Source organism: Blennius ocellaris (assembly GCF_963422515.1).
Source record: "Blennius ocellaris genome assembly, chromosome: 4".
NCBI lineage: Eukaryota > Metazoa > Chordata > Actinopteri > Blenniiformes > Blenniidae > Blennius > Blennius ocellaris.
In genome coordinates, this window is record NC_137653.1 from 5,986,904 (window position 1) to 6,002,680 (window position 15,777).

The window sequence follows — 15,777 nt, forward strand, 5'->3', positions numbered from 1 at the left end:
TTTATTGGAACAAAGCAGAAAGCAAATAAGAGAAAACTGTTTTGTTTGCATGATGGTTACACTGAATTTCCAATAACAAGCCCAAGTTGAAGCCCATATCGTGTTACATTCAGTTCTTTTTGAGCTCTTTTGTATGTGCCACATTCACACTTTGATTAAACTGTACCTGACTTTGTTTTGTAAGCAATCCACTTGTTTGGTGCACAACATGGTTAATATGGCCACATTCACACTTCAACCATTCCAGTGCAGCAGTCACACCAGGGTTCATTTTAATCGCCCCAAATGTGACAAGCGTGAATATCCCTCCAAGATGCAAATTAATGTTGGTTTTTGCACTCAAGAGGTGATTAAGTACAGGAAGGCTTCCAGTTGCTGTGACACTTTGCTGTTTAATCCCTGGAAATGGACTCCCTATTTATCCCGACCTCTCAAACTTGTGATAATATTATATTCCTCTGACTGCTGGTGGAAAATTCATGAGAACAAGACAAGTTTTCAAAATGCAAAGGCTGACGCATTACCTTCTATTTTTGCAGACACCCTGCCTGAAGGGCTTTTGAAAATAGTAGAGATGCTCAGTTTTTAATCATTCAGCATAATTGGTGAAATCAAGAGAAATTGAATGCAAAGTTCCTGACGACATCAGCTTCATCCAGCTATGGATTGAATATTGAAATTTGCATTATGCTCACCACTGCAGTGCTGTTACAGCAGACAGATTTGAGAATGTTCATTGAAGAAAAGGGGGAAAAAAAGTCAGTTGACTCATGCAGTATGTTCAGCCAAACCAGAGCTACCATTTGCTGATTAAAATATGCATTCACCCTGAGCTATTGTGGAGTTGTGTTATTTTGGGTCTGACGTCAAATGAGGGTTTTTTTGCACACTTAAACAGAGAAGAAATTATGGTACGTTCAGAAAAGCCATCAAAGTAACAAAACTATTAACAACAAACATTAGCATATTATCAACATGTAATTGCTCTGTAGGGACAGCATAACATTTATTTGTGCCATTTTTCAATCAAACACAATAGCCACAGTTAACATCTTTGCAATCACATTGAACAAGAGCTTACTTGTTACTCAAATCATGTACATGATGACTGGCTGTGCAACAGGAGGCGAAATGAGATAAGCAAAATCTCTGAGTACAGCTTTACATTCTTTGTTCACAAGATTCATCGAACAACGGAGAGAGAAAAAAAAATCAAAATCAAACTGATTTCTAATTCAAAGCGAAACATCACGCTGATTCTCAAATAAGAGCGAGTACATCATGTTATCCTCCAATTCAATTGTTACTCTCTCCCACTTGATCCTCCTGCTAAGGCATTGATTACAGCAGCTACAGTATAAGACAGCATTTGGAAAATACAGGCACCGTTGAACGATATTTATTCACAGCAACAGCCGAATACACGAGTCAAACTTAAAATACAAGCTCTTTATATACACTAAATAAGCTCAGTAGAGTCGTTGGACATATAAGCTTATTTACTTACTTGTCAGTAGTTGAAAAATGTGATTTATCCGACGCATTTGTTTCTGTTGAACATGATGCAGGAGCCAGGAGGTAGTTATTGTGGCTTGGCATGGTTATAGATCATAATAACAAGTGAACAATAACCTAGTTCTGCCTGAAGTAAAAAAAAAAAAAAAATCTCCATTTGTATTTGTATGACATATTGTGTTAATTTGTTATTCCAAGTTACTGGGATGAAGAAAAATCAGAACTTAGCATCAGTCACATCAACCTGACGAAAAGACGTTTTGATGTTTTGGAGGTTGTTGCATAGAACAATGGTTACGCTCAATGGCGGTTTATAATCATCTTTGCAGCCACAGTGACTTCAGCATCACTGTTGCTCCTGTTTCTGTTTCTTTTCTGTTTCACGTAAAAAGTAATAGATCTGCAAGTTTAACCGTTTGGTTTTGGAAATAGTGTTACTTGCAAAAACGATGAGGCTGTACTGTCAAACAGACGACATCCACAACATGACAATGTGACATCTCCATCAGTGTCAATAGTTTCGTTTAACCACGCTGTCGCAATTCTCCACATTAAAGCTACAAACAAACAAAAAAGTGACCATTTACGCAGGGTTTTTTTTGTTGCTGATTAAAACACCTTATGTTTGTGTTAATAATTTACATATTTTCAACAACCAATCCAAAAGCATTATTTGAATGTTGAGTTATGAAAGAATAAAGGGGCTTTTGGTGGATTTAGGAATCAACCTTGTTCTTGCTTATTTCATACTGTAAAACCACTAAATCATGCCTGAACTCTTTATATCTCCATAATGTTTTGATATGTTAAGCAGGCTAGCTGTTTCCAGTCTTAATGCTAAGCGAACAGCCTCCAGGCGGTCGCTTCACATTTATTACACAGAAATGAAGATAATTCTCTAAGCCTTTGCCAGACAGTAAATTAACTTTTGATCCCAAATGTCCACCCATGACTGTCAAATCTCAGAACAGAGTGACGAGTCCTTACAAGCACACGAGCGCACGGCAGTGTCCAAACTCACAGTCATGCTGGGCGAGAACAACGGGATGAAAGCGCTGGAGTCCTTAGCCTCCGCCTGAGCTCTTGAGCTTGAGATGGCGGGATCCAGTAAAATCTTGGGGAAAGGTGGCGAGCCTCTGATAGAGCTGGTGTCCTCTGGCTGGGGGCACATGAGTTCTCGGAAGGACTCCCTGAATCGCGTGGAGAGCAGGCTGTAGATGATGGGGTTGACTGCAGAGCTGAGGTAGAAGAAGACGCCGGACAGGATGTGGACGTACTGGTAAACGTTGTGCATCAGGTCGGTCCACTGGCTGATGGAGCTCCACAGCAGGCGCTCGATATGAAACGGCGCCCAGCAGATTCCAAACACGGCCACCACGATCGCTGGGGATCAGGACGGTGAGACAAAGAGTTCCATCGTTAAAGGTCCAGTATGGAGAACGACTTTAAGCACTTTTACCATAAACTGTTGACAGGAAACCATAGGTATCATTCATGGATCTCTGTGTTGTGCTGTGGATGTGTGTACTAAAGTTTAATCTACTGAATCTAATACAAAGTGACATTACTTCAGATTTATATTTTGTACATTTATCCATTGAAAAGTGCCCTAATCCATGTTTACTTTGCAATTTATGACCTTCAAATTTCTTTCAATGGTACACATGTATATCATTCAATTTATTAAAAACGTTGTTTAGGCTAGTGGCCATGTATTTTACACCTTTGAGTTTACTACTATCCTATAATATAACATGGTATTTGTACTTTTAGTGTTAGACTTAATACTGACTGACTTGTTAAAATGGACACATGACATGTTTTAATATAATGAAATTATTTTCACAGTGATGATGAACTGTGTCATGACTTATACTGAAAGCATCCATTGGGTACAGTGACTGAGGGTTACTACACTGACAAGAATCAGAACAGCATTTGTTGTATTTTGCTTAATGCAAACCAAATTCTAATAACCCTTATCTGAATGTTGAGTATACCGAAAATTCAATTGACTTATTCGACTCTTACCAGTTATGTTGGAATAAATTCAAAGTAAAGATACAAAATAGGTTAATTTGCCAAATGAATGTTTCAACTTCTATTTGTTGATCTCTCTGTGTTGGAAACTAACAATCGGTGACATCACTCAGATGTTTGACAGCTCTTTTCGACTAAAAGTGTTTTTTTGTTTTTTTTGCCTTTCCCACCTTATCAAACATTTTACAGGGAATTTAACCTTTAGGACAGAAAAAGGTTGTAACTAAGTGGTGTTGATTGAACTGGCAAATGCTTTTCCTCTGTGATTATCTCTAACTACAACCCTGATGCAGCAAATGTTAAACTTTTGCTCTCATTGATGAACTAAAATGGGATTGGTGGCGCTCACACAATTGAAATGTGCTATACAGGTGAAGGCCAATTACCATTTGTATTTTATTCGTGTCTGTAAGTAAATTTTTCAGGTTCTGATGCTCAATTTTTTTAATTTGATATTTTATTTAAAGATCTTTTACTTTTAAGGTTCGGGTCATGATCCATCTGTACATCCCAGTCCTTGCATCAAATTGATATTTTTCTTTTTATCACGACAGAGGACAACTCAGCAGTCAATGGTAATTGTTGTCCTTGTGAGGGATGAATTGGATCAATTCATGTCATGGTCAGTGACAATACTTCCTTTTTCCAAAAAAGGTATTAAAATAACAACAATAATTTGCACATATGCACCAGGGGCATGTAACCTCACTCGATCAAAAAAAAAAATCATAATGCTTTGAAAAAAAAGGTTACCTTTTCTTTTTCCTTTTTTACTTAACTTAAGAAGTTGATTAAATGCTGTTCAATTGATCAAAAATACTTTTTTTCTCTTTACACAGAGACCAATATTTCTGACAGTACTTTTCGCAACTCTGCAAAAAACAAACCTCCAACCACTAATGGTCCAATAATGGAACAAAAGCTCCTAAATTATTCCCCCATTGCATTTCTTTTACAAATGAAGAATAAAACTGATGACACAGAGTAAAAAAACTGATTCTCATTCAAAGTTAATCGTAAATCTTTAAATCTGGGCAGCAGAGGATATTTAGTTTCATCTGGTGATGGATCACACTTACAGTCCTCCAATAATTCCTGCATGATGCTCTCTGGGAGCTCTCACTGCAGCAGGTAGACCAGATAGTTTTTTTTATCATCGGTAGACATATGGCATCAAGCTTGCTTTGTTGGCATCTCGATGGCACTACACACTGCCAAGCACACGCGTAGACATAAAACACCTATTTTCCCTCTTTTCCCAACTACACAGTCGACTTAAATTTACATTTTCAATCATTTTTTTTTATTTACTCTGTCATAGATTAATTTTCACTAAACTTGTGGATGCACAGTTCAGCAAAAATGAAAACACATATTTCATTATGGATGAGAACAAATTCAATCACAGGTGATTTATAAGTTTGGAAACTTTGGCAGCTTTTCTGTTATTTATCAGAAACCGACAGGTTTGACTACATGACCTGATTTTAAATCATGGTCATATTGACAAATTACTGTTTACACTCTTTTCCAAAATTCTGGTGGGTCTGTATAGAAAAGTCAGGATGTTAAACACACACACAGATACGTTCCCTCTCATAGATGTCATACAACATGGTGAAAAGGGCAATATGCAAACAGAATGAAATTGGGAAGGCTGAAATAAATCCTTCAGACAGCATCCAGGGGTTATATTACAGAGTAGAAGAATCATGTTCAAAGAATGTTAATGAATTGATTTAGCAGTGACCTGGTGACCTTTTTCCACAAATAGCTCGGATTATCTTCAACAACCTGTGACCTGAAACAGGATAAAGCTGTAAGGAATAGTATTACTGATAACGAGCAATTTTTTTTTCAGTTTAACATATTAAAATAAATGTAACATAAAATTATTGTAGAAGACAGGTTTGTCTGAATTTCTTTTTCTCAAAAACCTGTTTTTGCCCGCATGTTTATTATATTTTTGTCAGTATTACATGGATAACATAAATCAATTGATTTACACTTGCACACATGCACATACACACACATCCACACTAATCCAGAGGGTAAATCTAAACTAGTTATCTCCCTGAAGGATATTTAGTGTGTACAATTAATACAGATAACATGTTAAGTCTAGTACACACATGCACATGCCAAATTATCAATACTATAAAGTATATACACAGTATATGGCAAAACATAAACATGCTTGTTTATATCAAGAGGTTATGCTATGCAATTGGACTGTTCTCCAGATATCAAGGAGGAAATAGGAGTGTTTACACACGTTTGTTTAACCGCGCGTTCGAGAGCAAGAATCTTGCTGCATAGAGTGTAGTCAAGGGATCAGCACATGCCAAAGCAGAGGTGAGATCTATTTACTGAAATCCATGCTAAAGCTATGTTGTGATTAAGCATGAATATTTGAATTACCATTACCATACAAAACATATTAAGAAATACGACTGGGGACCAAGTGGAAGTAATAGTTTAAAAACCACATAACAAGCTAATTTCAATTATAAAAAATTGTTATTCAGTTCAGCTTAAGGGTTGGTCTTCTAAAGCAATTCTAGTTTTTCCTGTCATTCTAGTGGAAAATTAATAGCCCCCCCTGACCCCCCATTGGAATACATGTGCTGCAAGAAGTGTACTGAAGCAGTAAATGTTTGAGAAGCATTTCCTGGCAAGTACATGTAGTTGCTGTAGATCACAAACATTATCATATATTTAGTTTCCAGACTAAACAGTCAACATTTTAGGGGACCCATAGAAGAGCATTGGCTTCAGCACTGGAGGTTAAAGTGAAGTCTTGGGTCGTAATTAGGAGGTATTTTTTTTTATTCCTTTGAATGAATATTTATGGTGCAATGGGAATGTGACTCAAATGAATGTGATTGGGAATGTGAATGAATCGTGTATTGGCTGCGTGGAAGGACTCACATCGCACTGTGGAACTTAATTTTGTATGAAAAAATTCTATGCGGTATATAGCATCCCGCATGTTACAAAGAATGACTGTCATCAACTGCGCACCATGCTGCTATCATGACAAGAAAAGACTGACTAATCAGTATTCACAAGGGAAATGATTATAAAAAATATGATTATTTCATCAAGGGCAATAGAGGTTTTCTATATTGTTGACTTCGTCCTTCATCCTCACTGCAGTCTGTCCTTTAATATTGTATTCAGGCCATGCTCTCTTGAACATGCAATTATTTTAATTTGTCATTACTTACAACACCTGACAAAAAAAATCTGCAGGCTAAAAATAAGGTGACTTCCAGCATTGGCACTTCCAACTAACTGACGTGGCTAAATCAAAATCAAATAATGACTCTGTCATAGGACTGATCCACAGCTAATGAGGTTCCTTCCACTGTCCAAAGACATACATGGAGTATTTGGTGACTCGGAATTGCCTGGAGATGTGAATGTGAGTGTGTTGGTTTGTCTGTCTCTCTCTGTTTGTTCTTTGATGAGCTCGTGATGGTGTCCTGCCAATCGTCCTCCGGGATGGGATCAAGCCCCACCCCTGACCCTCAACTGTCTAAAGGGCTAGAAAAAAATGGACAGTCAAGGGAAGACCATGCTTAACTTCATATTAACTGGGAAAATAATTATAATAACACTGACAGTAACCATGTGTGAACTGTTAGAACCTCAGGGGTGTGATATCTAACTTTTAATTATACTATGAACTTTAAAATTTTATATATATATATATATATATATATATATATATATATATATATATATATATATATATATATATATATACACACACACTTGAAAAACCTAATTTCAGACCTTCGGGTGGTATATTTTTTTGAAGGTGGTGTAAGTCTTTGCAGGTGGAGCAAAACATAATTCATTATGAATTTCATACATCAGTGCTCAGGAAAATGGATCACTGTCATCCAATATGTTTTCAAAGGTTATTTTCCCGATTTTGCGGACAGTTTTATTGCTGTGTAGTTATAACAAAGTCACATCTCGTTTTATGAATGATTTAATGACGTAGTACTTATATAGATATACATTCACCAACAAAAAAGCCTCTACTCATGAGAAGTAATCAAAGAAAATAACCAATACATAACCGACTCATCAAAATGAGCCATACTACAAAGGATACGTCATTTATAATCACTTCATCACAACACGACAGCCTTGAATGAAACTCCCCATGCAAAGCTGATAAGAAAGATTATCTATCGCTCTGAATAAAGGGCTTGTGCACTGGATTATGCTGACTGAATGCTCTCAGAAAGGAGCAAACAAGAAATCTCAGAGATTATCCGTGACTCAAACAAAGGCCTTTAGCGATCAACACATTCATGCGAGCAATTGTCGACCTTGTGTCTTTATTGACAATGTTTTTGGGTTTTTTTTTCTCACACATCGTCTTTCGGGAACATGTCTTGGCACTGACAGCACAGATTAGAGGAAATGTGCTTCCAATTCACAACATCCTGCCAGAGCAATTGATACTTTCTAAGAAGAAAAGGAAAAAAAAAGACTCACAGAGCATCTTGATGACCTGCCTTCTACGCCCATTTTCCAAGCTGATCTTCCTTCTGGTGTTGCCGGAGCAGTTTTTTCCCAGGTTCTCGCTGGGATAACGCTTCTCTCGGCTCAGATGAAGGCCCATTACCAGGTACAGCATGCTGATCATCGTCATGGGTACAAAGTAGAAGCACACCGTTGTGATTTGCATGACCATGTTGTATATCCACAGGGGCTTGAGCACGGTGCATATGGCCGACTCCTCCATCCTCTCTGGTAGGTAGAAGATGCCATGCAGTGAGGTGTTGGGAATCGCACAGACCATTGACACCACCCACACGATGGTGATGACCCGCTTGGCGTGGTGGTTGGTCGACAGGTATCGGGTTTTGAGCGGATGGACGACGGCTATGTACCTCTCCACACTCAGCGCTGTGACGTTGAGGATGGAAGCGAAGCAGACAGTCTCAAAGAGGAAGGTCTTGAAGTAGCAACCCCCTTCTCCAAAGGGGAAAGGGTAGTTCTGCCACAGGTCATAAATCTCCAAGGGCATCCCGAACAGGAGCACCAGGAGGTCCGACAGGGCCAAACTCAGCAGGTAAAAGTTGGTTGGGTTGCGCATCTTCTTGTGTTTCGCAATCACAACACATGTGAGCAGATTTCCAGACAGGCCAGTGAGAAAGATGAAGAGGTAAACGATGGTCACTGGGAGGAAAAAGGGAGATCGTTTTGGACCCAGTATTTCTAAGAGATTGACTTCAGAGAATTCTTCGCTGGTGTAATTCGCAGAGTCATTCAATGGCACACTGGTGTTGTGGAACAATTTAGATACATTTAATGAGGAGCTCTGCAGAGAGCGCTCCATTGTGGAGAGGAAAGCTGGAGGAGCAACGTCAGATGTCAACACATCCTCTGGAGACCAGCTGGAAAAGAAGAATGAGAATAATAAGCCAGGATATAAAGCTCATTGGAGGTCTTGTTCTTCTTTCACAAATAACCTTTCACTTGATTCAGCTTGATGCCTAATTATGTCTTACCTTGAATTTTTATTGTTTATTGAAGTATTGTTTATTTGTTTCCACGTGAGAAATGAAGGATTTGTTGAAATAGTAAAGCACTGCAACTGCAACTGATGACTGATGTGATTGTTTGTTTATCCACTGGTTGTATTCTTGACCAGCTCCAAATTTTTCTGCAACTAACATTTCATAAAATGAACTAATTCTATTTTATTTCAGTTCAAAACGGATGATATTAGTAAATGTACTATTGAAGTCAGTTCAAACCTTCAGCTCTCCACTTTAAATCACCTCATAGAGAAAAGCAGCAATTTTGAGAATCTGAATATGATGACATCTACAATATCTGGTCAATATTTTTTGGATCCTTCAGCACAGCCATTAATGTACTAATTATTTCAGATTTACACTTCAGTAACCCAACTTGTAGTATCAAACAGCAACAACAGGTGTTTCAGGCAAATGCGAACCTGCAGGCAACATGGGAGCCAAGTGTTCTCAATGCATAAGCATAATAACCCGATAATGTCAGGAACACCTGCTGCATAAATGACTTTCTGAATAACTAAAGGTTGAATTTCTTTATTTTGTATTTACTTGCAAAGAGGACAAGCTATTTATTTACCCAACATGTGCAATGACAGCAACTTTCATTTTCTGTTTCCTTTAAGGAGACATCCAGATAAACAGCAGCAATAAAACCAATTAACAAATGTCACTTTTGCATTAAAATATCACAGGTTCAAAGAAACCAAATTCTGCTTAAAGAAAGCTAGTTTTCTATGAGGGTGTCTGTCAACCCAGTTGAATGGAGAATAATACCGTTACTGCCACAATATTCTACTTGAAATCATTCTCATCCGAGACTGAGGATTACGTACATTTTAGACAGAGGACTGATAGCTGCTAATAGCTTTTTTACTGGAAGGTTAATTATGTTCCAACATGGCATGCATAGCCCTGTATAGCCAAGATTATGTGACTTATATGGCATAAGCTCCACCGTGAAAATGAAACTGAGCCTGTCCAGCATGACCCCTTTAAGATTTCTACTTCAATTCGAAGTTATTAAAACATGCTGAAAAATGCCCGAAATTTAACGTTCTAATTATACTAATTAAAACAAGCTTTAGTTTAGTAAATTCTGAAAACCATCAGTGAAAAACTAAACAAACGCTATAACAGTTTTTCAAGCAGAAAAAAAATTACATCTGTAACTTCAGTTCAACATAATTGTGCGTTAAAATTGAATCCTCACCTCTATGCTGCTGATTTGCAGGTTGCTTTTTCTTTTTCTTTTACAGGGCGCTCTCCGGGTGGTCATGATGAGGACATGAGGGAGTGAAGAGCGCAAAAGAGGCGCACAAAAGATGCTCGGGTGACAACAGACGCTGATTGACGCGTGTCCTGCAGATCCAGAGGAAAAGGAGACACAAGAGGAGGACTGTCAGTGCGCTGCAGCCACCACACAGATGTGAGAGAGAGAGAGAGAGAGAGAGAGAGAGAGAGAGAGAGAGAGAGAGAGAGAGAGAGAGAGAGAGAGAGAGAGAGAGAGAGAGAGAGAGAGAGAGAGAGAGAGAGAGAGAGAGAGAGAGAGAGAGAGAGAGAGAGAAGCTGGTTAATCTAACCTGGACGCTTTCAATTAGACACAACATCCATGCGTGCAGGAGCAGTCATTCATAAAGACAAAAGGCCAGAAGGACGATATTAAACCAGCCACATTTTATCGGTTGCATGTTGCAGCTTCTTGAAATGAATTGGTCTTTTTCATGCAGGGCTGTAGGACCTTTGAAAAAGTAAAGAAGAAAAGCCTTTCTTGCATGACGCGTGGTGGCGCAGTGGCGTGCGCCTCAGGCCAGTGTGGAGTTTGCATGTTCTCCCTGTGCTATTGTATTAAAAAAAATGCATACAAGGTTTATTTGTCACTATCAATTGCCCAGATCTGAACCTCTGCGCGCGTGTGTGTGGGTGCGCGCGCGCGCGCTTGATGGACTGGCGACCTGCTTCTAAACAGGATAGAGCTGTAAGGAAGATTAATGGATAAAGATTAAGAGGAAGAAGTCTGTCCTCACATTCGAAGTTCAAGGATCGCAGAGGAGGTTGTTTCATCCTGACCACCTGAGCAAGTTCATCATCAAAAGTTAAATTCCATATGTTTTCATAAATGTTGACATCCAACCTATTTGCTGAATTGGTTTTTGTTTGTTTTCTTTGCATTTGCATTGAATTATTTGCATTTTTCATTTAATTGTTTTAGAGGTAAATTGCAAATGGTAAATGTAATCTATTTTTCTCCCACTGTCTTCATGGTTTTGTTTTGTTTTTATGTAGGGGAGACCTGGAATGAAGTAACGCTTTTTGTTTGAGCAAGTGTGATTCAATTTTTTCTTTCTTCTAGAAATATAGAATGATACAGTATAAATTGGTATGTGTTGTGCATGTAGAACAGGTTAATGTTAAACGGCATTTGAACACTTGGAGATGGAACAATCAACAGTTTTTGAACTGTGTGTTTTTAAGGTTATAAGTAATTAACTACTAACTGGGCAAACTGCCTAAGGCATAAAACAAATAATTGGATATGCAGTTGTGGCAAATGTAATTGTCCTTGCCTGGGGTGCAGACTTCTTGGGTCTAAAATCTCCAATGCTGACATCTGATCACCTGTAAGACTTTTAAAAGAACCTTCACAAACCTCCCCATGCCAGGCGGACATTAAAGAGCTAACTCCCATACTCTTCTCCTGGTTTCCCCGCATAGTCCAGAATAGCTTTTAGATATATCTCTGGTTGGCCTGTCTATATTTAAATTGTTGACTTGAATCATTTATTCGTGGTTTCACGTCACACATCAGGGACCACTTTGAGTCTGTATCTGTGTATTGGTGACCTTGTTGGAACCTGCCTATGACCTTTGTTAGCTGGAGTCGACTCTTGATTTACTGTTTTTCATGTTAAAAGACGACGTGTTCCTCCGATCAGTGGCTGCTGGTGTTAAAACAGGTCGAGGACTATGTAGTGGTCCTTGCTTGTGGATTTTAAAATTGTGTGCAGCCTATGAATTTATTTTAACGTTCGGTTGAGGTCATGTGTTTTAGTATGAATAAAGTGAGTCTGGATGTATGTTGAAAAATTATCAAAAACCAAAACATTTCACAATTGTATCAATTTATTTTTATTTCTGAATCACAATCCAAAGTCAATGGTATCATCAGTGTTTAAAAAAAATGGCTGGGACAATGCTGCCACTCCATTAGAGGGTGAACACAGACAAACACACTTGCTCACCCCTACAGTCAATTTAGAATCACCATGTATAAAACATCAATTTGTATTCAGTCCTCCTTCAGAGGCAGTCATTCTAAGCAATACAGGGACAGTCTGAAATAAGATGTGCATAAAGTGCCTATAAAGTAGAAAAATTTAATAGAAATTCAACATCTTGGCTGAGGATCAGACATCAGTTTTCCACTATTCCCACAGTAAAGGCTCATCTCTACCAGTTCACTCCAGAGCCACAAACGTTTCGAATTCATTTAGTATATTTGCTATAAAATCCCAAAGATCCACATATCACCCGCCAGTCCACAGCCTGCCATCTTAACTCTTACACAGCAGTTATGTGGCCTCTTTGGGATACATAGAGCAAATTAAAATAAATCCACATATTATATATAAGAATTCAGTCCTTGCCTACATCAACAGTGGGGCTCTTTCTTAGAAACTGGCCAAGAAGAGAACATCTCTCAGCAACCGAGGGCCGTGGGTTTCCTCAACGGAGCAGTTTTCTGATTTGAATGTTTAAATAGCAGAAGTGTGGAGAGTGTGTGTGGAGCTGCATCTCTTTGACAAACTTCCTAACCTTTTATTTATATACTATATATATACTCACACATATACTACATTTTCACTAGTTATTAACATCCATTCATGCAATCTGGAGTTAGTCACCAGTTTACATGGAAAACGGTCCATTTAGTGTTCCCTGCTTTTTATTGCGTTGAAACATCATGCCTATTACATGTTGAAGTGCCAATATAAACTCCACTCTCAGCATGCTGTCTGATGGTCTGTGATTATAGGCAGGGAATCTAAATCGTTTTTCTTTCTCACACATGTGCTTTCATGCTGAACGAACAGAAACTATTGCCAATCCAGGTTCCCACTCTTGTGTCTTTACAGTTTAATGTACGGCAAGTGTCCAATGAGCTTATGCAACTTTTCCTGATGATAGTAATTGTTTTTTCAGTGACAGGAGATGGATTGACAATTTGTTCTAACATGGTAAAACCCACAATGCAGCATTCCTGCTCACTCCCGGCCAAGGTTGCCTGACTGTGTGAGGGCAAAAGAAAGGGGTAAAGTCAATGCAATTTTTATGTATTGAAGATCTGAATAAAGTCACCCTGTCAAAGTGGTGCGGTGGTTTGCACTGTCACCTCGCAGAAGGAAAAACAAGGTTTGTATTTTCCCTATTCGACTCCTCAAGTTTTCTTTAGTTCCTCCTCCAAATCAAAGACGTGTTTTTTTCTTTTTTCTCCAAAAATCACCTGTGACTCTAGACTGGCCCTTTGGTGGGGACTAACAGAAAACACTGCTGACAGCCCCAGTATAAAAAAAGAAATCTCTCTAATGAATAAATGCATGGTTAATTTTGACCACACTGACTCTATAAAACAATTCCACAATGTCTCAATTCGAATACGAACACAAATAAACCTAGTCAGACAACATACTGTGAATGCTATTGTGTAAAATTGGACATTGTGAATAAAAATTGGTTATCATGCTTGCAAGAGATGTGTCTGCACATTGTTTCAAATACAGGGCACATAACATCTTTTAAAGAAAAATCTGGCTTGGTGCAGGGATTCATTTAGTATCACATCATTATGTGTGTGAGTCTGTCTACAATTTGTCCCTGAAAACCAGACTTATCTTCATTAAATCAGAACAATTCAAAACTAAATGCCCTTTGCCCTTTGAGACGGAGATGTTACTGTTTGGAAAAATAAACCTTTAATGACTCCAAAAATGTACACAAAAAAACTGCAGAACTTTATTTTTCTAATGCAAATGTTCCACAAAGAGCATTGTTCCAATGTCGGCTTGCAACTGTGGACAATGTGAATGTGACGCCACAGTGACGAACTCCATATCACACCTTGATACTCCAGCAACCTACCTGACTGACATTCGCTGACACCGAGCCCCCGACTGATACGGCCCTGGATCCGCTGTCCTCGCTTTCTCACAGTAAAGGTTATATGCATAAGCAAAGTCAATTCACAAACGTGGCTTCATGCATAATGCATTAATCTTTGCCGTCCTCAGTTGGAAATAAAATGCGACCATCATCACCCACAAAAACAGAACATTTACAAATTAGGTTGTTTTTATGGAAACAAACTGCAGCATTTCAGACTGAATATTTATTCCGGTTGTGTCTGCATTTAATGAAGCACGAACAACCTACTTACTTTGAGTTTATTCTCTCCAAAAAATGTGTTTGACGATATAAGTCAATGATGTCATTTTTATTCAGCGCCAGTATAGCTTCCCAATTTTCCTGAAATAGATGGATAACTTCTTTCTCACTTGCATTCATATTTTCTGAGGTATGAAATGTATGTCTAAAGCTTTTGTTTTTAAAATCAGTAACACCACCTGCTCTCCTCTTAATGGGGTACTTATTGTGAGAATAATCCCATGCGGGTCTTAACCTCTTTGATTCTGTCATTAATTCCATCTTATTCTTACGAGACCAAACGACAATTGAAAGAACTGACCGTGACTGATTATTGAAAATATTGTGTCCGTCTGCTTTGTTGCGTGAACTCTAAAATTCTGGTTATGGAGGAGCTCAGGATCAGACTGATTCAAGAACAATATCTGTGTCCAAGCTCTGGAAGTGGTAAATCGATACAAATACCTGGAATGAACTGTCGATGGGCAAACTGACCTTTGAAACCCAAGTGAACTCGCTTTAAAAGACGACTTATGTATTTCTATTGAAAGCTCCTTAATTGACTTAAATCTGGATTTCCACTTTTATGAGAATAGTTAGAAATTTATTTCATCAAGCCTCTCGGGACTTGTATTTATTTTAGGGATAAGAATAAACTGTTGAGCGTAAAAACCGCCGGCCCCACCCTTAATGACGAGTGTTTAGAGTGAATTACGTGAAGGAAGCTAGATTGATGGAAGAAAACATTCTACACCTGCTCCACCACCATGTCAAGGCCAGATGCAGGACTAAAATGCATAAAATGTCTTTTTCTTTGTCATCATCATTCTTTTAAATAAATTGTGGAGGGGGGGGGGGGTAATTTTATTTTGCTTGTTGCCCCATGATTGGATACCATATGTCTTCTTTTTAATTTCACACGCTGCAGAACTAATTGCCCTCTCAGGGAAAGGATGAGGATTCTTGAACTTGGACATTGTCAGACGAGCAAGGCTTCTGGGGTTTCTCTGGCATGAAGAAGAGAACGCCGGGTGCATGTATCTGTGGAGATTTGAAAATAGTGCACTGTAGGAAACAAACTTGCTTGTTGGTTTTTGTGTGTTTGTCACATTGACACGAATTGCATTATTAAATGGTCCCATGAGATAAAAAGTACATTGTTTTCTTTTGTGTGTGTGTGTTTTTATTTTACAATGTCTGAACTGTTCAGATTGCTAATAGAGTATATATGCATATA

General features: G+C 38.4%; 1 protein-coding gene across 1 annotated transcript; it reads right to left on the reverse strand.

Moving 5' to 3' along the window:
• Positions 1–2,470: 2,470 nt before the first annotated feature.
• Positions 2,471–8,920, reverse strand: nmur3 (neuromedin U receptor 3; the record flags this gene model as incomplete). Its single annotated transcript, XM_080495378.1, has 2 exons — positions 2,471–2,898; positions 8,074–8,920. The coding sequence occupies 2 exons, from the start codon at positions 8,918–8,920 to the stop codon at positions 2,471–2,473; spliced, it is 1,275 nt and encodes a 424-aa protein (XP_080351504.1).
• Positions 8,921–15,777: the final 6,857 nt, after the last annotated feature.